At 61.2% G+C, this 21,583-nt stretch overlaps 4 protein-coding genes across 5 annotated transcripts in view; all 4 read left to right on the top strand.

Annotated features, from left to right (window-relative positions):
- Positions 1 to 1,594: 1,594 nt before the first annotated feature.
- CCDC142 (coiled-coil domain containing 142) lies at positions 1,595 to 9,229 on the top strand. The gene is made up of 10 exons (XM_083367470.1): positions 1,595 to 1,767; positions 2,081 to 3,397; positions 4,240 to 4,326; positions 4,487 to 4,645; positions 4,735 to 4,892; positions 5,156 to 5,296; positions 6,795 to 6,909; positions 7,179 to 7,356; positions 7,437 to 7,642; positions 7,927 to 9,229. The coding sequence occupies exons 1-10, from the start codon at positions 1,734 to 1,736 to the stop codon at positions 8,187 to 8,189; spliced, it is 2,658 nt and encodes an 885-aa protein (XP_083223596.1). The 5' UTR covers positions 1,595 to 1,733; the 3' UTR covers positions 8,190 to 9,229.
- A 702-nt stretch (positions 9,230 to 9,931) lies between these two features.
- Positions 9,932 to 16,749, top strand: LOC310643256 (programmed cell death protein 4-like). 2 transcript variants are annotated; one of them, XM_083367482.1, is made up of 11 exons: positions 9,932 to 10,498; positions 10,707 to 11,025; positions 11,120 to 11,217; positions 11,644 to 11,757; positions 12,847 to 13,068; positions 13,156 to 13,253; positions 13,434 to 13,548; positions 14,214 to 14,321; positions 14,533 to 14,643; positions 14,775 to 14,914; positions 15,181 to 16,749. In XM_083367482.1, the coding sequence occupies exons 1-11, from the start codon at positions 9,947 to 9,949 to the stop codon at positions 15,230 to 15,232; spliced, it is 1,929 nt and encodes a 642-aa protein (XP_083223608.1). In that variant the 5' UTR covers positions 9,932 to 9,946; the 3' UTR covers positions 15,233 to 16,749. The 2 variants fall into 2 exon arrangements, with proteins under 2 accessions (XP_083223608.1, XP_083223607.1); XM_083367481.1 differs by having other exon boundaries at positions 10,704 to 11,025.
- Positions 16,750 to 17,656: 907 nt separating this feature from the next.
- On the top strand, positions 17,657 to 21,161 carry MOGS (mannosyl-oligosaccharide glucosidase; the record flags this gene model as incomplete). The annotated part of the gene is made up of 4 exons (XM_083367471.1): positions 17,657 to 17,987; positions 18,402 to 18,622; positions 19,019 to 19,209; positions 19,289 to 21,161. 4 exons carry the CDS (start codon positions 17,657 to 17,659, stop codon positions 21,006 to 21,008), a joined length of 2,463 nt encoding a protein of 820 aa, XP_083223597.1. The 3' UTR covers positions 21,009 to 21,161.
- Positions 17,672 to 21,583, top strand: part of DCTN1 (dynactin subunit 1) — a 125,793-nt gene continuing 121,881 nt past the window's right edge. The window contains exon 1 of the mRNA XM_083367467.1: positions 17,672 to 17,680. The gene's annotated coding sequence lies outside the window, so the exon portion shown is untranslated. The remainder of the gene's footprint in view (positions 17,681 to 21,583) is intronic.

The following is a 21,583-nucleotide window of genomic DNA, read 5'->3' as shown; positions in this document are numbered from 1 at the left end:
CAAAGTCACCCAGCCTCTGGTGGGACTGAAACTCAGGTTCTTCCGTTTGTAGCCTGGTGCCCTAACCATTACACCAAACTGCCTCCCTGTGTTTTAGCAGATGACTGTGTTAATGTTCTGAGTTTTCTTCCCCTGTATTTTGCACATTTATATTTCAATGGGACTAAAACCTTGTTAATTACCTCACTCCAATTGTCTGTTGAGTCGGAGAGTGTATAGTCCCAACGTACAGAATATTAAAACATTTCCATAGAAACAGTACAATATTCCCACGCTGAGCAATCATAAAAACCACTATAATTGTAGCAATCTACAGTGGGAACAGAACTGATGTTAAGCTCAAATTGTGAAGGAAGAAAATCAAATCAAATGCAATGAAACTGAGCCAGGTAAACCAATGAAGAGAAAAAGTCCTTAGGAGCAATTATGCTGCTGGGAAAGGACTTTGGGGGGGGAGCATCCTCTTCCCCAGCCCTTCATTAAAGCCAGCCTCGGGGGAACCAGGCTGTCCTGTCCTGCCATCTGGCAAGGAGCCCCCCCCCCAGTGGCTCCCTTCACACGCAGCCAGAGCTCAGGTCAGCATCTGTTGCTTGCAGAGGTGCCCTTCGAGGCCCAGGGAGACGCTGGGGCTTCCAACCGGATCCCAAGAGGGTTTTCAGATGGGGCTTCCGCTGAAATTGATGGTGTATGAAGGGGGATTGGGGCCTTTGCCTAATTTAAATCATTTTCTGGGTCTGCAGAGCAAACGGGATCATCTCACAATAGGTGGAGAGGTCACCTAGCACATTCTGCCACAAACGGAAAAAACAAGGGACCCCAGTTGGGGGAATTAGCTGTGGCGTCTGCCCGAGAGGCTCCTGCTCACAGATCCTTGACCTTGCGCCTCAACTGGAGGAGCAATTGTAGTTTGCAGGAGCAATTGTAGTTTGCCTGATGCGCTGTGCGATTTTGCACCATGCTTGGGGCCATCCAGCACAGGGTCCGGGAGCCTACCGCTCTGGCAGCGGTGGGGAGGGGATCTGCCACTCAGCTCGGTCCACCTCACAGGGTGGTTGTTGGAGGGGAAACAGGAGGAAGCAGCAGCATGCTTGGAAAAACAAGCGGCTTAAAGATCGAGCGTGGTAACTGCGGGCGCGCCTGCTTGAATTGGGGCAGGAGAGGGCTTCTGAAGGCGGGACTGCTGCTTTCAACGAGGGCTGGAAGTATTCGCACCGTCCCCTCCCAGTTCCGCACCCCGGCTGGACTTCCGCCTGGCCGCAGCCTGCCCGGGCCGGAGACCTCGCAGCCCCCCCCCCCCTTGCCCAGCCCCGCGACTTCAGTTCGAAACTTTCTGCTCCGGGCCCGAGGTGGAATCATAAAAGGCTGTCCGGCGCAGAAGCCACGCGGCCTCCGGGCAACGCAGCCCCGCAGAGGCCGGGCCGCCAGGCGAGGGAGCTCCTCGCCCGCCCCGACCCCAGGCCCGGGTCGCTCCAGCCACAGACCCGGTGGGCGCCCCCGCCTGAGCTTCGCGCTGCCGGGGTCCCCGGCTGGCCCCGCCCGGCCACGTGACTGCCGCCCGCCCCGCCCCGCGAGCCGAACCGCCCGGCAACGGCGCTCCCGGCGAAGCGTCGCGGCTCCCGGCGCTGCGGGCTCCGGGCGAAGGAGCGTCCTTATGTCCCGCGCCTTCCCGCGCCCCGGCGCCGCCCTGCCGCCCCTCTCTCCCCGGTGCCCGCCGCGGAAGAGGACGCCGGGCTATGGAGCATCGCGGGCGGCGGGACCCCGAGCCCGGTAGGTCGAGCGGGCAGCAGGGGGCTGCGCTCCGGTCCCGCCGGCTCCGAGGCCGGCCAGAAGCCTCCCGGTGGAGCGCGGCGGGGACTCACGGGGCGCCCCTCCCCCCAGCGCGGGTTGTCCTGTCCGCCTCTTGCGGGGTCTTGTCCGGGAGGCCATCGCTGCAGAAGCCGAGTGGGCGGCACCGGACCTCGGCCGGAGCATCAACAGCTGGGGAGGCAGGAGGGTGTGGGGTCCTTAAAGCAGCTGTTTTGTGGTGGGAGGGGGGAAGAAACCCAGGAGGGATTGTAAGCATCCCTTGTTCTCCCCACAGGGTCGGGATTGTGGGCAGAGATCGCCAGGCCCCTCCCCGAAGCAGAAGGGCCTTTACCGGCCCACCCGCATCCCAGCCAGCGCTACTTGCTTCTGGCCCAGCCTGGCAGCGCAGCTCAGGAGGAGGAGGTGCCCGGCGGCCTGGCCCACCTGGCCCAAGCGGACACCTACCTGGGGATGAGCAGCTGCCTGCGCACACCAGACTTCCTCCGCAGCTGTGGGTGCCCGGCGGCCACAGACCGGGCCAGGGGGGCTTTTTCCTACTGGGCCAGGTGGAGCAGTGTGGCCCATCAGCGCAAGACACTGAGTGGCCTGTTGCAGCAGCAGCATTGCTTGCACCTGGCTCGCCACTACTACCAGCGCCTTAAAGCGGCTTCTGACTTTGTGCACCGCTTGATGGAAGCCGAGTGTTGTTTCTTGACACCGCCCGGCTGGCAGAGCTCTGACGGGGGTCACCTGCTGCGGAGACTCTGCCAGGAGCTGCGGGTGCACACCTCCCACTGGGGCTGCCTGCAGTGCCACATGCGCCAGGACCCCTGGCTGAGGCCTCTGCTGCTTCGGCAGCCTGAGGCGGTGCAGCGCATGAAGGAGTCCCTCTGTCTGCTGGCCCTGCAGGCGCTCTGTCTTCTGGAGAGATGCTTGCAGGGCCTGCTGCAGCACGGGGCCCCCGGCCCCCACCCTCTGCTCTTGGAGGCTTTCCACAGCCTGGAGAGCTACAACCAGGGGCTGAGCGAGTGGGGCCTGCAAGGGGCCAAGCCAGGGCCTGGGGCTGCAGGGCAACAGGGCCTGCAGGCCTTCTCTGTGGAGAGGGTGCTGGACATCTTGGCTGCCGAAAGAGGACGCCTGGCTGGTGAGAGACTGTCTCTGCTGCTCCCGTGGCTGCCGGCAGGGACCGGCGATGCGGGGCCCACAGCTGCTGGCACTTCCGGGGCAGGCGAGGGCCTCCCTGCACACCTGCAGGCCTTGTGCCAAGAAGAGGAACAGGCGATCACGGCGCTGCTGCCGGAACTGCTTGCGTCCACTGGCGGCCTGGGACATCGCCTCCTGCACCGGCCCAAGAGGGACCAGCCCCAGGGCGCCCCTGAGGCAGCTCAGGACCCGGCCCCTGCCCCGCTGCCCAGCTGGAAGTCTTCTGATTGGCTGGATGCCTCCTTTGCTGAAGCGGCTGCCATGCTCTGCGCTGAATACCGACCGGTCTTCTGGAGAGCAGCGTCATCCTCCTGGGCACGCCAGCTGGAGCTGCGGGCTCTCCGGGCTCCACTTCAGAGGGGAGCTGGGACTGCCTTGGGCCAGCGAGTGACGGACGCCCTGGCGGAGGGTAGGCCGGGCCCAGGGGAGGGGCAGGGATCAGTACTGGGAGCTGGCCTGGTCCAGGGCAGACGCAGGCAGCTACAGAGGTTTTGCCAGGGCATCGGGTTCAGCAGGCCCTGGCTCTGCCCGTCCGAGGTCTGCCCTGGCCAGGTGAAGGCTGGGCCCTCGAGGTCTGCCCTGGCCAGGTGAAGGCTGGGCCCTCAAGAATTCAGACAACCTAAGAAATCTAGTGCAGGCAGCAGCGTTTCCATTTTCTAGAGAGATTTGTTTCTTGCCAGTGGAATATTTCCTGGGATTTGTTCTTTTTAGTGGATTTTGGCCTTGCTCAGCAGGTGACACTCAAAACTTTGCCCAGCAAACATGTTGCCGTCTTGGCCTGAAGGAGTGTGACTGGAGGAGGTGTGGCTCATTCTCTGCCTGTCCTCCCACTTGGGTTGTTTCCATTTTGGGTGTGTGTGTGGGAGTTCTCTTCCAAGCACATTCTCTGCCTGGAGTTCCTGTTTTGCAAGTGGCAGGGGTGCCCTTCACAGAGGGGACTGTGAAGTTGTGGACACATTGTGTGTGTTAACATCTACGCAGCCCCTTTTGTGTGAGCTTCGTGATGTTGCATGCAGTTACATGTTGATCATTTTGATGAACGCTTTAGATTTTGGGAGCTCTCAGACCTTCCACCTCAAACCACTCACACACACGCAAACACACACACCGATGCCATGGAATGTCCCACAGGAGGGGCCCACCCGCCTCCTGCCCCATGAAGCTCTGGCCTCCCTCGCCTTTCCCGGGCCGAGCAAAGGCTTTGCCTCCTGCCAGGCTGAAACCGCGGTGAACGTCTCTCTTTGCTTCCAGCTTGCCTGCCTGTGGAGGCTGCAGAGGAACTGAAGGATGTGGCGCTTTGCCTGCTCAGGCGTGACGCCCTCTGGCAATGGGACGCAGGTAGGGTCCTCGTGGGGGAGGCGTCAGGAGGGGGGCTGTGGGCAGCCTGGGTGGCATGGCTCAGGACAGGCCAATACCCATCCCGTTTGCAAGCCCTCAGGGTTGCTGATGCGGGGAGAATTTGGGCCCCGCAACTGCATTCTGACCCCTCTTTGCCCAGGCTTCTGCCACGCTCTGGGCACCAGCCTTGCAGACAGATGCTCGCCCAAGCCCGCCACTGTGGCCTGCAGCCAGACAGGGCAGGTTTTGCAGAGCCTCTTCCTGCTCCTGGCCTTCAGCATGAGATGCCTGGAGATCCGGCTCCTCCGGGGTGGCCCAGGTGGGTGCCTGAGTTTGTTCTTCGCCTTGCTGTCGGGGGAGGCAAGCAGGGAGGGCCCCTTGCCAGCTGAGCTGGTTTCTCTTCCACAGGGCGGCGCCTGGTCCCTGCCAGCCTCCACCTGCACCTGCTTTCCCTTGTGCTGGCTACCTGCCACGCCTCTTCCTACTGGACCGTGAGCAGAGCCTACCAGTACTTGGCCTCCTGGTCCCTCGGGCAGTTCCTTCTCGTGACCCAGGGGGATCTTCAGGTAAGCAGCTGAACCGCAGCCCTCCTGGCCTGGAGCCGAGAGGAGCAGGCCTCAGTTTCCCCCGGTTGTGTGGTATCCAACGAAGGCTGGAGGAGAAGCCTCCTGGAACTCTCCATTCCAAAGAGAGGGGTGGTCGGTGGGCCTCGCCATGCAAGCGTCCCTGAAAGGGGGGGCGGTCCGGTGGCTGAGATGAGAGGACTGCCTGGGAGCCCCAGAGGACGTCCCTTGTCGTGACCTGCAAGGACAAAAGCTGCTTCTTACAGCTGCTGAAAACTGAAGCCAGGAAGATGCTGGTGCTGGTGAGCAGGGCCTTCCCGGAGGACAGATGGAAGCAGAGCCCTTTGGCCTCTCACCGGGAGCGGGAGCTGAGCCTGCAAGTCCACTTGGCAGCCACCGGCATCCAGGTAAGCCCGTGGCCTTCCAGAGCTGGAGGGAGGAGCCTGTGGCCCAGGAAGGTTGTTGGACAAGCCTATTGGGGCTAATGAGGAGCCCAACAAGGTCAGGAGATGTTGCCACAGGCTCCCCACCCAGTGGTGCAGGGGCCCTGATCCCGGCAGGCCCACAAGGCTGCTTGAAGGTCAGCTCTGGTCTCCACCGCTTGAAATCTCAGCTGTTTTGGCAGAGGCAGAAACTCCCTGTTGGCTCCCTCATCCTCTCCCCTTGCCTCATCGGGGCCGCAGTGGCAGCAGAGGGGCAGTGCCGCATCCCAGAGTCTGCCTGCCTTAGTTATTTGTGGGCAAAGGGCCTCCAGAGAGGATGAGAACATCAGAAGAGCCCTTAGCCTGACTGTCTCCTTGGCTCCTCTAGTTCAGGGGTCCCCAACCCCCGGTCCGTGGACCAGTACTGGGCCGCGGCATGCCAGCAACGAGCAAACCCCATGCGTGGGATGCAGGCAGCACACAAAACCACGCTCCCTCCAGTCTGTGGAAAAACCTTTCTCCACGGAACTGGTCCTGATGCCCAAAAGGTTGGGGACCTCTGCTCTAGTTGGACAGCTTGGAGGGGCGGGGGGCAGGCAACTGAAGGCCCTGGAGAAGGAGAGTCCCATTCTGCTCCCGGTAGCCAGGGTTGTTAATCTTGTAATTCATGGCGTAGCCACAGTTACCAGTATTAGGGAACTCTGCCCTCTGGGTAGGCAGGAAAAGGCGCCTGGTGCCCACCTTGTAAGGTTTTCCTCTCTGGCCTGGTGTGCTCCTGTGTCCCAGACTTGCCCGTTTGTTCTGGTCAGCAGCTCCCATGTGACGCTTGGCTGGCCAAACTCTGGCTTGGAATTCCTGAGGAGGATCCGGTCAAGAAAGCTGGTTATAGAAAGTAATAAGGGGAGTTAAAAGGACTAGAAACCAGATCTTGGAATGAAAAGACTGGGGCACAGAGAAGAACTCTTCAGAAAATATAAGGAAGGTCCCAGAAATTGTTTACAATTGTTCTCAGCCACCCCTAAGAGCAGAATATGGAAGAGTGGATTTATTTACAGCATTTAATTTCTGAACCTCGCTTTCTACAACTCCAGGTGGTGCACAGCATGCTTCTTCTTCTGTGGGGTGGATCGGGCCCAGAAAGGGGGACTGGCCCAAAGTCGTCAGCTGGCTTGACCTTGCAGTGTCCCAAATTGTGGGCTGCAAGAAGGTCGGTTCCAGTTTAACGTTACAAGAGACGTTCTGACCGATCAAGGCAATTTCATGGCAGAGATGGGAGGGGTATCCCTCGACTGGGTGGGCTCAGGCAGAGGATGGGCAGTTGAGTTTGTTTCCTGTGCTGGACAAAGTGGGGGGGGGCTCTAGACCTCAGTGATGTTTTGAGCCTAGAGGAGGAGGCCAAAAGGGCATGGGGTTGCTGGGGGTGGGCCAGGTGAGGGCCGTGAGGCTGTCCAGGGCTGCACATCCCACCCTCTCTCGCCCACAGCTTTTTGCAAGTGGTGTGCTGGAGTTGCTTTGTTTGGAGTGCAGACGAGTCTCTGCGGAGGTCTTCGAACAGTCGATGCCACTCGGCAAATCCTGGCGTCTCGCCCTCCAGGCAGGTATGTGTGAAGGGAAGGAGGCGGAGGACCAGGGCTTTCTTTGCAAGGCTGTTCAGTGGCAGTTCATTCAGGCTGGCCAAGCCTGTTCCTCCAGCCGGCAGGAGGCTTTGCACATCCTGGCACACGCTCTTCTCCTTCAAGGAGCCTGTGGTGGATTTGCAGACCGTCCCGAGGGGCTGGGGCGGGCAGGGGCTGGGGAGGCAGGCCGCCAAAGAGGGACAGTTGCCCGCCTCTGACTGTGTCCGCCCTCGCCCACCCTGCCCTTGCAGAACCGCCCTCTGCTGCCAGCGAGTATGCCCAGGCTGCAGCCCAAGCCGTCCTGGCCCCAGTCTTGCACGGCGTCCGGGGGCTTTCCCAGGACTCCCAGGCCCTGGTCCTCAGCCAGGTCACGACTGCCTTCCTGGAAGTCTGGATGGAGCACATCCTGGCCCAGAAGGTCAAGTTCAGGTGAGCTGGCCTGTCGGAGGGGCCTTGGCTGGGTTGGCTGGTCTAGCCAGCGGGCACCCTTTGCCCACTGACCCTTTCAGCCTCCAGGGAGCCCTGCAGCTCAAGCGGGACTTCGATCTAGTGCGGGAAGCCCTGCAGCTGGAGGACTACGAGCTGTCAGCAGAGGTGAAGCAGCTGCTCTTCTCCCTTCGGGTCTTCCAGCAAACGGACGGCGCCATCGCCTGCCTCCTCCAGCAGCCCAGCAAGGGCGCCTTGTCCTGCAGCTGGGATGCCCTGCAGAAGTGCTGTGAGTGCTACCTGGGGGGGAGGGGGAGGCAGAGCTGCAGGAGGGTGGTGAGTACCCCGCCCTCAACCACGTGGCCCTGTGGAAGGGGGGGCCCTTGACTGGCTAGAATGGAGTGGCCAGGGGCCAGGACTTTGGGAAAGAGCCTCCTTTGGGGAGGACCAGGGGCCCCAGTGCGAGAACTCTCAGTGCCCAGCAGGGCTCTCGCCATGGCTGGCTCTCTGGCTTGGTGGCCTTTGTCCTGCCGCCTCTGAGTTGAGCCCCCCCCTCCTCCTCCTCCTCTCCAGGCTCACGTGATGGAATGCAGTCCTGGCAGGGCAGCCCAGGCAGCCTGAGCAACCTGGAGCACCTGGAAGGGCTGCCTGTCCGTGCTGGAGCGGGGCCAGAGAGCTGGTCAGCTGACTTGCTGAGCCGTGCCCCAGGAGGTGGAACAAGCTCTGAGACCTACCTGAGCCTGGCCCAGCAGGAGTGGTTGGCACTGCGGCTGCATGGGGCCCGCCGCTGGAGGATGCCCTCCCTGCCCTGCATGAACCACCCTTCGGAGCCTTGAGCAGCAGCCCTGGATCCAGCTGGGCTCCGGCCCTGATCTCTGCCTGCCCTGCATGAGGCAGGCTTCCCTCCTCTGGGACGTCTGCAGCGCTGGGCCTTCCAGCCCCCCTTTCAGTGGGGGCTGGAAGCATTGAGAGGAGCCCAGTTCCACAGAGGCCTTTCTTGCTCCGGCAAGATTCTGCAATGGGGCCCCCTGGCAACTAGAAACCCCTGATTTTGGCGTAGGAGTAAATCCATAAGAAGCAGCCTGTCGCCCTGACTCGGAGCAATTCCTTGTCCTGGCTGGGCATCCTGCAGGGTGAGGGAGGCTCAGCTGGGCCGTGGCGAAGGGTGGGGACACCCGATCTGGCTCCTGGGCCTTCTTCTGCTTGAAAAAGCAGCAAGCCAGGTTAAGGGCTGGTCCTGCAGGACCCCCTCCCTCTCGGTTCTGCTGCCCTCTTCCCGTTGGGGCTCAGCTGGGACCGGGTGCTAGTAAGCGCAATTGGGGCATTTCTTGGGGTTTGGGAGGGGGGGGAAGGAGGAGGCCTGTGCAGGTGATGCAAAGACGTGTCCACCTCCACCTCCTGCCCAGCCTGCCTTGCAGGAGACTCACAGACGCTACGGCCTTGGTCCCTGCTTTGGCTTCCGTGAGGCCAGGGTTGCTCTCCTCGGGCAGGACCTGAAGGGGCAACATTTGTCCCCAGCCCTCAGAATCCTTTTCCCCTCTGACCCATCTGCCTCTGACTGTCCAACCTCTGGGCCCTAATAAAAGTGGTTACCTCTCGGACACCCCAGAGCTCCTGGTGGCTGCTGCTCCTTCGGAAGCTTTTGGCCGCGGTTTCTCTCAGTGCCGTCCCTGGGCTGCCAGAGGAGGTGAACGGAGCCGGGTGCCAGCCCAGGCAGGCGTCCTGATTATCAGGGGGACTTGGGGAAGCCCCTTCCTGGCTCAGCGGCTTCAGAGGCTGGTTGTCAGAGATACATTTAGAGGTCTTAGCCAGGGAGAAGCGGATGATTGATTTCCACATTCATCTTGTGTGAAAGTCGAAAGGATAAAATCAAAGAAATAAAGGCTATTATATACCTTGCAGGTCGCAAGGTGGTTTGTTCTATAGATAGTACCTCTTTCTCTGGGGAAATGTTGTGTCATCTTGGTTGGGGTTTATATTTTGTGGCTGATTTTGTTGCATGAACTCAGCCTATGCTTAGTTTACAGTTTGGGCAAGGTGCGGACACAGAACCTGGGTTAAATTTGTTAAGTATGGTCTGCATCTGCCAAATTTCCCAAGTGCTGATGATGCAAGAGTTGATCCCGCAAGAGTGAACGCCCCTTTCAGTCCAAGGGACGCTACCTTGGCCTGTGCCCCCCCCACAATAAAGGCCAAGGGCTCCGAAGGTGCTGCACAACCTCGGAGCACCAGGTTTTCTGATTTTAAGGGAAAGAAAAACTGCCAAAAACGTATTTGGAATTTGAAGACAAAAAAGCTTTTAATACAGTAGCTCCTAGCGTGAGGTCCCTGTCTCTGCCCCACCCGGAGGTGGATTCAGGGGATAATCGCCACCTCTCGGTTGGAGATCCTGCTTCCCCCCACACACACACCGAGAGGTTTGCCCAAAATCCAGCAGTTCCTGACTGCTTTTACCCGAGTTCCCTTTGGGACAAATGGGGAGGTCCAGAGGACGGGAGCAGAGGCTCCACGGGAGGGGGGAGGGGGGCTAAGCGGAGCCCGCAAAGAGAGGGGAGACGACGCCGGGGGTCTCGAGCGCTTTCCACGAGGCTGGATGGGGGGGGGGCTCTGGGAGTGGAGTCCACCCATCCCAAAGGTTCCTTTTTTTTTCTTCCTTCGAAAGGCAACTGGACTTTGCCTTCCGGTTGAAGAACTGAAGAGGCTTCTCGGGTGGGAAGCGAAACGTCCTCAGGGAAAAACCCAAGAAAGTCCCGTGGAACGAAGGGGGGAAAGGCGCGACGGAGCCTCTCCAGGGGCGCTCAGCCCGAGGGGGAGCCCGTCTCAGCGCCGGGGCCGCAGCCAGCGCGAGCGACCCTCTCGGGCCGGCGGGGAACCGGCGGAGCAGGAACCCTCCCGGCTCGGGCCCGAGGCCGAGGAGCCCCCAGAGCCGCATCCGCAGCCCGAGCCCTCCGCGGGAAAGCGCCACGCTGGCCGGACTACGACTCCCGGCAGCCTCGGCGCCCTCGGCCCCGCCTCTTCCGGGCGCGCTTCCGGCGTGGAGCTGGCGGCGGCGGCGGCTGGCTGGTCGGCTTCCCTCGCGTGCCTCATGTCGGCCTCGGCCCTCCCGGCCCAGCTGCTGCGGGGCCACCGCGGCCCCTTCCCTCCGGCAAGTACCAAGCGCCTGCCCGGGGCCCCTCCGGGCGGGGCGGCTCCCGCGGGCGGCGCTGCCATTGGCCCCCCTCCCCGCCCCCCCTCGCTTCCCGGGCGCGCGGCCAGGCCGGAGCCCGGAGGTCGCGTGGAGGAGGCTGCCGCCCCCGGGCTGCTCCGTCCCGCGGCCCGGCCTGACCCCTCCCCGCCCCTCCCCCCCGCAGCAGCAGCCGCAGCGGGTCCCGGACGGAGCGGGCGGCGGCGGCGCGGAGGAGGAGGAGGAGGAGGAGGAGGACGCGCTGGGCGAGGAGGAGCCGGCGGGCGGCGGCGGGGAGGCGGCGCCGTGGAGCCTGCAGGAGAAGGCGCTGCACGAGGCCCGGCTGAAGGCCAAGGCGAAGCGGCGCGTGCGGCGGGCCTCCTCTCGCGACTCCCATCGGGAGGCCCTCCCCGAGAAGGGCGAGCCGCAGCCGGAGCCCAGCAGCCCGAAGGGCAAGAACCACGACCGCAAGTCCCGCATGGGGAAGGGCCGCGGCCTGCCCAAGAAAGGTACGGCGGCCGCCCGCCCTGCTCGCGGGGCCGCCGCGGGGCTTGGGTGATGCTGCGGGGGGGGGGCAGGCCTGACCGCCCTCCCTCTTTCTAGGTGGGGCAGGGGGCAAAGGCGTCTGGGGAGCACCCGGGGTGGTCTACAGCTACCAGGAGCCGGATGCCCGGGACCCCAACTACGACGAGGCTGCACAGGTACCGCCTGGGGCTGGGTGCGAGGCGTGAAAGCCTCCTAGGCTGAGCTCTGACCTGGCAGCGCTTGCAAGTCACGGCTGAGAGGGCGAAAGGAGCAAGAGGGCCCCCCCCGTGCCCAGGCGGGCTGCCCCCCACTTCCTCCTCCTTCCCGAGTCCCCCTTCTCTTGGCCTGCCTGGAGGAGGCGCTGCATTGTGGGTGTCGCTTGCTCAGAAGAGAGGAGCCTCTTACTTATTCAGCAGGGCTGGCGCTCCCGGCCTCTCCTCCCCACCTGCAACAGACTCGGGCAGTCAAGATGGCTCAGAGGGTCCCGTGGCTCTTGAAGGGCCTGGCCTGAGGAGTGGGCTGCTGCTGCTGCGCTCTGGCCAAGGAGAGGCTCAGCAGGAGGCCCAGGAAGGGGAGCTTTAATGACCGCTGGGCTTTTTCAGGGAAAGACCGTCTATGCCACGGTGGTGCCTGAGCTGGAGAAAGAGCAGCTGGAGAGGACCGTGCAGCCGATGGTGCTGGAGTATTTTGAGCACGGAGACACCCTGGAAGTGGTGGTGAGTCTGAGCAGGAGCAGAATCCCCCAGGGTCTCTCGGGCGGGGACCCCCCCCTCCCCTGCAAAACCAACTGCAGGCACAGAGCCGGGAGGAGGCGCTGGGCTGTGTAATCGGCAGAGGCTAATTAGTACGCTTGCCTCTAGTTCAGATGGCTGTGCTCAGGGTCGCTTGGTCAGCCGCTGGATCCAGGCAATTCAGCTGGAAAGCCCGCTGAGACGTGGAAAGAAAGAAAGGGAAAGAGGCCGCCTTAGAGAAAGGGGGAGGGTGGGGGACGAGAACTTCAGAGGCTCTTTGGGGCTGGACCAGGGCGCTGCGTTAGAGGTCTGCCCTTTCCCTTCGGATTTTCCTCCAAGCCTGCCCCTGCCTTAGCCTCGCTTGTGTCCGGCCACCTTGAACCTCTTGAGAGGGAAGCCAGAAACCAGCCAGGGTAGCCTTCCCGGCCAAGGGGACCGCCAGACGGGGACCCAGCAGAAGGGCTGACGGAAGCAGTGCCTCCCGTCCGCTGGGCCAGAGAGCTCTTTCGAGCGCTGTTCTTAGGATGAAAACCAAAGCTTCGTGAGAAGCCGATTGGTTTCTTTTTAAAAGCCAAGTTCTTTTATATGTTGAAAAATTGGTAGAGTTTTAACACGGATGGTTTAACTGAGTCGACTTCTCTGGAGCAGTTTGACCTGCTGTGTATTTTTTTTTTAATTCCATTTATATCCCGCCCTTCTCCGAAGACTCAGGGCGGCTTACAAGCTTAGCAGTAGCCTTCATTCTATGTATATGCCTGCTTATCAGGGCTTTCACACACACCCCAAGCGGCATTATTACAAAGTCAGCTTAATTGCCCCCAACAATCTGGGTCCTTTTGGCCTTTCAGAGAAATTTCCTCTGCATCGGACTGGTGAGGCCTTTTAAATCATGTGATTGTCTCTGAAGATAATCTCACTTTTATTAAAAGCGCAGCTCCTGCGGGCCGATTTAAACCCCTCAGCTAGGCAGGTCAAGGCAGCGTCTCTGCTGCTCGCGGAGAAGCCTGGGACGGGCTCCGGGGCCCCGGCTAGGCCTCGCCTCGACTGGCCACTCTCCCCCCCCCCCTCTGTCAGGAGCTGCTTCGGGATCTGAACTTGGGGGGTCACAAGGCAGCCGTGTCCTCGCTGGCCGTGGTGCTCTCCCTGGAGGGAAAGGCCAGCCATCGGGAGCTGACCTCGCGCCTGCTCTCGGACTTGGTGGGGAAGGTGCTGAGTGCCGAGGACATCGCGGCTGCTTTTGACGGGATGCTGCATGACCTGCCCGACCTCATTCTCGACACACCTGAGGCGCCGCAGGTCAGTCCTGCCCAGGAAGGGGAGGGGGGGCTTTCTTCTCCAGTCACCGTGGCCCCTGACCTTGCGACCCTTGTCTTGCCTGTGCAGATGCTGGGTCAGTTTATCGCCCGCGCTGTGGCGGACCATGCGCTGCCCCTCAACTTCCTCGAGCGCTACAAGGGGCGGGTCGACTGCGAGCACGCACGGTGAGAGGGCCGGCCTCAGGCGTGCCACGCCCTCAGGGCACTCGCTGAGATTGGCGGGTCCAGCCTGGTGGAGGGAGGACGACCTCTGCGCTAACAGGGAGCGTGTGAGAGACACCAGACGCACAAGCCAGCCGACCGCCTGTCGGCTGGGTTGCTGGACGCGCTTTTCTTTCCCTGCAGGGCTGCCCTGGACCGTGCTGCCATCCTCCTGCGCATCAAGCGGGACGTCAATCGGTTGGACAATGTGTGGGGCGTGGGGGGCGGCCAGAGGCCAGTCAAGCATCTGATCAAGGAGGTGAAGAGCTGCAAGGGGGGGGGGCCTTCAGGCTGCCCTTAATTGCCCCTCCGGCGGTTCTGGGGTGGCCCTTGGATGCTTAGCCATCTGCCAAGCGTACGGGTTCGAGACGGGATGACTGAGCGAGGAATGTCTTTGGGGCCAGGCATGCGGAGGGAGGGAGGGAGGGTGGCTGAGGCCTGCTCCATGCCGGGGTTTGCTCAAGGAAAGCCATCCATCCAAAGTGCTGCAGGCCTCAGGAATCAGAGACAGCGAAGTTGCAAGGCTGCAGGAGCATGACGAACCAATTCCAGGAACTGTTCTTATTAGTTAATGTATTCAGGCTTGGTACTGAAAATAGCTGAACAGGCGAGTGCCAGACCCAGTTTACGGGAGTTATTAAAAAGCAGTGGTGAAGCAAAGAGCAGCTCTCTGCCTAGGAAGGGGTGCTCAGAGGAGAGGGGCCGTGGGGACCCCAGGAGGGTCTGGGCAGCGTGTGCAGTGCTGTGAAATGGGAGGGGGGGGAGAAACAGGAACTATAAAGGGGCTGGGGGGATGAGGGGCTGGGGGACTACAGCAATCAGATGCTGAAGCCGGAACCCACCCAGGCTGTGGCCTGGCGCAGAGCTCTTCTGCCTGCCCAAAGGTCTGGAGGCCTTGCTGGAGTGCAGCCTTCCCTTCCCCAGATGAATCTCCTGCTGCGTGAATACCTGCTTTCTGGAGAGGTATCTGAGGCCGAACACTGCCTGCGCCAACTCGAGGTGCCCCACTTCCACCATGAGCTCGTCTACGAGGTAAAGAAGGGGGCAGGAGCTGTCCTGGAGCTGGTGGGGAGGGAGCAGACCGTGATCAGGCTGGCCCCCTTGGCATGCTGGTGCCTACCAGGGCCTGCTTTGCCAAACTTGCCTGCCGGCCTATGGGCTGATGCTCGGCAATCCCTGCCTTGCCTTGCCTGCTCTTGCTTTGCGCTCATGGCAGTCCCCCCCCCCCCCGTATTCCTGCCAGGCCGTGGTGATGGTGATGGAGTCTTCGGGAGATACGGCCGTTGCCATGATGGTGAAGCTGCTGAAAGTGCTGTGGCAGACAGGGCTAGTCACCCTGGATCAGATGAACCGGGTAAGACCCGGAGAGGCTTCAGCAGCCTCACATGCCACCTAAAACTTTGTGTCACCCACGGTGCCATAAAAAAGGCGGTGGCTCCTGAGACCCTGCCTGCAGCAAGCCCCTCTCCTGTCTGTCTGTCTCAGGGCTTCCAGCGGGTCTACGATGAACTTGGAGACATCAGTCTGGACGTGCCGCTGGCCCACAGCATCCTTGAGCGGATGGTGGATCTCTGCTTTGAGGAGGGTGTCATCACCAGGCAGCTGAGAGAGACCTGCCCTGCCCGGTAGGTCCCACCCAAGCCTTTTTGTCTGGAGGGGGAACCGTGTTGGCTTCAGGGAGGGGCTAACCTCCCCCCCCCCAACCATTTGTGGAACGGCTGCCTGGCCTGTTTTAAAAAGGTTTTGTGTTCTTCTTTGAGGGCTGTTGCTTGCGCTTGGGGGCGCAAGAGGCAGCCGGTTCAGGCAGGAGAGGATCGAATGGCCTTGCGAACAGCCCAGGGGAGATCCTGGTGGTACTGCACCGGCCTCTAACTCCCCTCCTTCTCCTCAGGGGCCGGAAGCGCTTTGTCAGTGAAGGAGACGGAGGCCAAATCAAGCAATAACTGGAAGCTTTCAGCACCCCCTCCCCAGCAATGCCTTCAACCCAGCCAGACCTGCCACTCAACAGGAGCCTGGAAGTCTTTGCTGAGCACCCACCGTACACCCACCCCCACCCACAGCAGCGTGTCCAGCGGGCAGGAGAGCTCTGTCAGAGTGAGCCGGGGCAACTGCGCTTCTGCCTGACCGATGGGGATGGGTGGTGCGGTAGAAGCGGGAGGATGCGGAAGGCTCGGTCTCCTGCAGGGCATTTTCACATGCGCACTCCCTCAGCGCGGCTGCCACCAGCGATGCATCTCAGGAAGCCTCAGGCCAGCTGGAACTGCCGCAGAGGGGCCCTCTGGACGGGCTGGGCAGCCGGGCTGAGAAGGCAGAGGACGGGCGCTTCCCTCGCACCCTCTGGCTAGCGCAGAGCAGTTGGTCCCTGCCTCGTGCAGCCGGTTCCAAAGCACTGTGGGAAAGGAAATCAGCTGGACTCCCTACAGCCAAAGAACCTCTGTTCCCAGGACCCCTCAAAGCCCCTTTGCCACCCACAGATGCAGGCGGGGAGGGGGCGGAGCTGGCTGGGTTGAGGGCTGAGGAGAGAGCAGCCGAACACCGCAGGGCTGATTTTGCCTGGGTTAATGGGGAGCTGTTTCTGCTTGGCGCTGCCCACGGCTGGCAAAGAGGCAGAGCAAATGGACATCAGTGCCGGAGGGAATTGTGCCAAAATGCTTAATGGTCTTGCAGGCAAAGGTGGTGGGTATGGGTGGCTTTAATGGGAAATTAAAATAATGATGTACCCAAAGGGCTCAGGCATCTCGTTTCTTACTGCAAACAGAACAGCTATTTGGTCATTTGTTTTGGGCAGTAAAAGTGGCATTTGACTCACAAAAACACAAGTGTATAGAGTGTCTTACAAGGAAACACCCCTCCCCCCAATGGACAGGGTTCGATGTGCAGCTGAAGTTCCTGAATAGACTCAAAGGAAGAGCCCTTTCCATATGAAATGCTCCGTTGTGAAGTTATAGGTTTAGATCTCAGAAGATAAAATCATAGGGCCGGCAGGGACCTCAGAGTCTTCTGGTCAAGGCAGGAGCTTTACACCATCCCGGTCCAATTATTGTCCAGTCCAGTCGTGTTTTTGAAGACCTCCAGCGATGGAGCGGCCACAATTCCCAGAGACGAAGCTGCTGCTGCTGCTTCTAGACTGTGTGTCTCCTTGACAAGCACCCACCCTTTACTTCTTGTCCTGCTCTCTGGTGCTTTGGGGAATAATCTCTGCGACAGTTCTTCGAGTGCTGGAACAGGCACCCTGTTCCCGCTAGTCCTTCGGTAGGCTGGACATCCCCAGCTCCCTCAACCATTTGCCATACATCCTATTAGCCTCCAGACCCTTTATCGTCTCTCTTGCTCTTCTCTGCGTGCTTTCTAGGGTCTGGCTATCTTTTTTTCCCTACAGCGGCCAGAACTTGTCACCAGTGTGATAGAAAGCAGTATTATCACTTCTTGTGATCTTGACAGAACAACGGAGCTGGAAGGGACCTTGGAGATCATCTAGTCCAACCCCATGCTCAAAAAGGAAGCCCCATGCCATTTCAGGCAAATGCTTGTCCAGTCTCTTCTTTAAATCCTCCAGTGTTGGAGCACCCACAACTTCTGAAGGCAAGCCATTCATTCCACTGAACATTCCCACTATCGGGAAATTTATTCTTGGCTACACATTGTTTCTCTCCTTGATGAATTTCCACCAGTTGCTTTTTCTCCAGCCTTCGGGTGCTTTGGCGAATAGGTTGACGGCTTCCTCTTTCTGGCAGCCCCTTAGACACTGGAAGACCGCTATCGTTTGTCTGAAATGGTTTGGGTTCTCCTGTTTGAGGAGGGGGTTGCGCTAGAGGACCCCAAGGTCTCTTGCAACTCACAGACTTAGCCACTTCGTCAAAGGCTGCGAAAGGTTTGTCCGTTGACATAATGGAGAAAAGCGGAAGGCCGCGCTGCTCTCTCGAACAAGCCGCCCCTTCGTATCCCAAGCAACAGCCGAGGTTGCAACCAGCGGGGGGGGGGGGGGGGGGAGAGAGGCGCCGCCCTGCGAGGCCAAACCGGGGTCGGTTCGCTCCCGACTAAGGCGGGTTCCCGGGCCCTGCCGAGCCGTCCCCGCGCTCTCCTCCGTTGCGCTCAGCCGGCTCTCCGTGTCGAGCGCCGGTGAAGCCTCCGGGCTCGGGAGCCAAGCAGGCGGGCCGGCTCCTGCGGGACGGGAGGCCACGAGGAAGGCGCACCGAAAGGCGGGGCGATGGGGAGACTGCCCACGCTCAGTCACGCGCGGGGGCGAGGCCACGCCTCGAGCGGCAGGAACTCGCCTTCCCAGGGTGCCTCGGGGCGCGAAGGCGGCGCGGATCCTGCCCGGAGAGGCGCAGGGACACGCAGGGCGCCGGCAGGGGAGCGCAGGACGGATGGCGCGCGAGCGGCGGCGGCGGGTGGCGGGCGCGGAGGGCGGGCGGGCGCAGGAACGGGGCCGGCGCGGGAGCGGCCGGCGGGAGCGGCCGGCGGGCGGGCCGGCGGGGCTGGCGCTCGGGGCGGCGGGGCTGCTGCTGCTGCTGCTCGGCTGCGGCCTTTACGCCCGGTGGGGGCCCGCCGCGCGCCTGGTGGCCCCGCACGCCGCGCCCCGCCTCCTCCCGCCCGGCAGCACCGGCCCCGCCGCCGCGCCCGCCCGCTTCTGGGGCTCCTACCGGCCCCAGGTCTACTTCGGCCTGAAGACGCGCAGCCCGCGCTCGCCGGTGGCGGGTGAGCCCGGCGCTCTCTCTGCGGGGGCGGGGGGGCGTCGCTGGGGGGCCGGGGGGAGAGGCCAGACCGGCTGCCGGTCGGGCCCGGCTTTGCCGGCGGCAGCTCTGCGCCCCTGGACAGAGGGGCTGGCGGGAGGCAGCGGCTCCCGGGTCGGAGAGCCCCTGAGAGCAGCGGAGACCCGGCGGCCCCCGTCCCCCCGCCGGGGGGGCTTTGGCGGGGGGCTAGGGGGGAAAAGGCCGGGATCGACGTCTCCGGGCTCAGGCGCTGCGTGAGGAAAAGAAAACGGCTTCCCTGGGTGGGCGGCGAGCCTCCCGGTCCCGAATCCGGGGCCGCCGAGGAGCGTGGCGCGGGCTCCGAGCTGTTGGCCAGGTGGCCCGTTTGCCGCCGGGCGTCAGTTGTGGCTTCCTCCCGCAGGCTTGATGTGGCTGTCCCAGCTGGAGGGGGATGTCCGGCTGCGCCACACCTGCGAACAGAGTGACGGTCTCCCCCGCTACGGCTGGCTGCTTCATGATGGCACCCATTTTGGGGTGCAGGAGATCCGAGACCTCGGTTTCAGCCTGCAGACGGAGTTTGTGAAACGTCCCGGTGGCCAACACGGCGGGGACTGGAGCTGGAGAGTGACAGTTCGCCCAGGAGTGAGTGGGGAGAAAGGGGCCTGTTTTACCTGGACGGTTTTCTTAGTGAAACGTTTCTTGTGACGTATCTGTTCCACTTCCTTACTAGCTGGACGAGGATGGTTGGTTGCACGGGTCCAGCTGCTTGACTAGGCAACGTGGCTGCCCTTGGCTGCCCTACCTGGTCAAGTTTGGAAGTTCAGCTTGTGGCCTCCTGTGGCTGGAAAGGGCTTTGTGCAACTCAGGTGTTTCCCCAGTTTTTGGCAAGCCCGTCTGGCGTTTTCCACTCTGTACCAAAGGAAGCAAATAAAGGCTGTTTTTTTCTTGGATGGGGGGGGGTGTCCAATTACAACCACAGCTGGAGGGAAGCAAATTAAGGCGGTTGTCTGTTTTCTTTTGTCATCTTTGTGCATTTAGAGGGCGGGCCCCAAGCCCCACTTTATTTCCCTCCTCTTCTACATGGCCACTGATGGGCAAGGAACGCTACAGCCTGTCATAGAGGAAAAGAGTCGACTGGCGTCGCTAAGAGGACAGACGGAAGAACTGGGGAACTTCACTGTGACTTTCAAGCAGCCCACCACTGAGGCCGGCACCCCCCTTTATGCCAGGTACGGAACATTGTTGCTCAGGAAGTGAGGGGCCGCTGTCTCCCACAGAGATTTCCCACATCCTTCTCTCTCACACCAGATACAACTACCTGCAGGCAAAGGCGGAAGGACTGCATCGCCTGACTGATGTGGTGAAATCAAGCCTGACTCCCCGGTTTTCCTACGCTCTGCCGGGGCTCCCCAAGCAGCACTACTTTGGCGTGGACGCTTATCACAGCCAGGCAGTGGACAGAGAGTTACACAGCCAGCTCCTAGTTCACCAGGTGACAGTGGCTGTGCCCTGCCGCGTGGAAGTGGCTTTTGAGTCAGGCAGTGTGCCTGACCGCCCTGACCGGCTCCTGGCAGACACGCTGACACGAGAGCTGGACAAGCACGTGGCCACTTTTGAGCAGCGCTTTGAGGAGAGCTTCGGCCTCTCCAGCAAGGGCTTCTCTGCGCAGGAGCAGCACTTTGCCCGGGCTCTTCTCAGCAACATGCTGGGCGGGATGGGCTACTTCCATGGGCACTCGTGGGTGCAGTCCCCCCACACAGAGGGCCCCCAGCCGTATCCTGCGGGGTCTCTCTTCACAGCAGTGCCCTCCCGCTCCTGCTTTCCCCGGGGCTTCCTGTGGGATGAAGGCTTCCACCAGCTCCTCCTGGCCCACTGGGACCCAGCCCTGAGCCGGGAGGTGCTGGCTCACTGGTTCGATCTCATGAACGCTGACGGCTGGATTCCGCGTGAGCAGATCCTGGGGGACGAAGCCCTGGCAAAGGTGCCCCCAGAGTTTGTGGTGCAGCACAGCCAGACGGGCAACCCCCCCACTTTCTTCTTGGTGTTGCAGCAGCTGCTCCGGCAGGGGGCGGTGGAGCAGGAGTACCTCCGGCGCCTTTATCCTCGCCTGCAAAGCTGGTACAGCTGGTACAATCACACGCAGGCGGGACCCTTGTCCTACACTTTCCGATGGCGTGGCCGGGATCAGGACACTCAGCTTTTCCTGAACCCTAAAACCCTGACCTCCGGGCTGGACGATTATCCCAGGGCCTCCCACCCCTCGGAGGACGAGCGGCACCTGGATTTGCGCTGTTGGATGGCTGTAGCCTCCGCCGTGATGGCCGAGGTGGCCGCCCGGGTGGGAGAACCGGAGAGCAACTACGCGCACATGGCCAAGTGGCTCGCAGACAACGAACTGCTCGAGCGGCACCACTGGTCAGAGGCTCTGGGCACTTTTGCTGACTATGGAAACCACACACAGGCTGTGGCCCTGGAGCGTGAGCGTCTTCGGGCCCCTCCTCCTGGCCAGCCCTCCCCTATTCCAAGGCTGGTCCGAGTGGTCCGCAAGTCACCCCGCTTGCAGTTTGTGGGAGGGGCCCTTGGCTACGTGAGCCTCTTTCCCCTGCTGCTGCAGCTCCTGAGCCCCAATTCCCAGCACCTGGGCAGCCTTCTAGCAGACATGAAGAACGAGCAGAAGCTATGGACGCCCTTTGGCTTGCGTTCCCTGTCGCGCAGCAGCCCCTTCTACCTCAAGCACAACACAGAGCACGATCCCCCTTACTGGAGGGGAGCCATTTGGATCAACATGAACTACCTTGCAGTGCGGGCTTTGCGTCACTACAGCCAAGCAGAGGGGCCCTACCGGGAGGAGGCTACCAGACTGTACCACAAGCTGCGCACCAACGTCATTGGCAACGTCCTCCAGCAGTACCTGGACTCTGGCTATGTTTGGGAGCAGTATAATGACACCACGGGCCGGGGGCAAGGGTGTTACCCCTTCACAGGCTGGTCAGCTCTGGTTCTGCTCATGATGGCAGAAGAATACTGATCAGCCTGCTGGTGGGTCTGCATCCTTGGGCAGCTCAGCTGGAGTGGCTGATGCAGGATTCTGGCAATGGTTGGCATTCCAACTCGGAGAGTCTGGTGGGCAAGTGCCTAAATGTAAGAAATTTCACATTGAAATAAAGCTGTGACCCTAAAAGTTTTAGCTCCCCTCCTTTGGAAGCCTAGGCAACAAAGGCATTGAACAGGAGGGGTTGGTGATAAGGTAGCTCCATATGGCCCTATAGAAATGGGGGGGGGTGTTACTGCTCCCACCAAGAGATAAAAGCCTCCGCCCTGCGGGGGTTTAAGGAGCAGCAGCTGCTCTTCCACGGAATCTCTGAAGCCCATGAAGCACAACTCACTGATTTGGTACAATGGGGAGGCAAGACTTGGGAGAAGCCCATCTTGTGAGAAAGGGAGGTTTAAACCCATGACCACGTCAAAGATATTTAAACTAGGCAGAGTGCACTGATTGGCACATTAAACCCAATTTGGTACGATGGCCTGCTTCGTCCAGTACGTATAGGGAATGTTTTCTGTGCCCAGTTTAGAGCAGCTTCATTTGATGAACCAACCTGG

This window comes from Vipera ursinii (genome assembly GCF_947247035.1).
Source record: "Vipera ursinii genome assembly, chromosome: 7".
NCBI classification, from domain to species: Eukaryota; Metazoa; Chordata; class Lepidosauria; order Squamata; family Viperidae; genus Vipera; species Vipera ursinii.
This window is presented reverse-complemented; position numbering and strand designations above follow the sequence as displayed.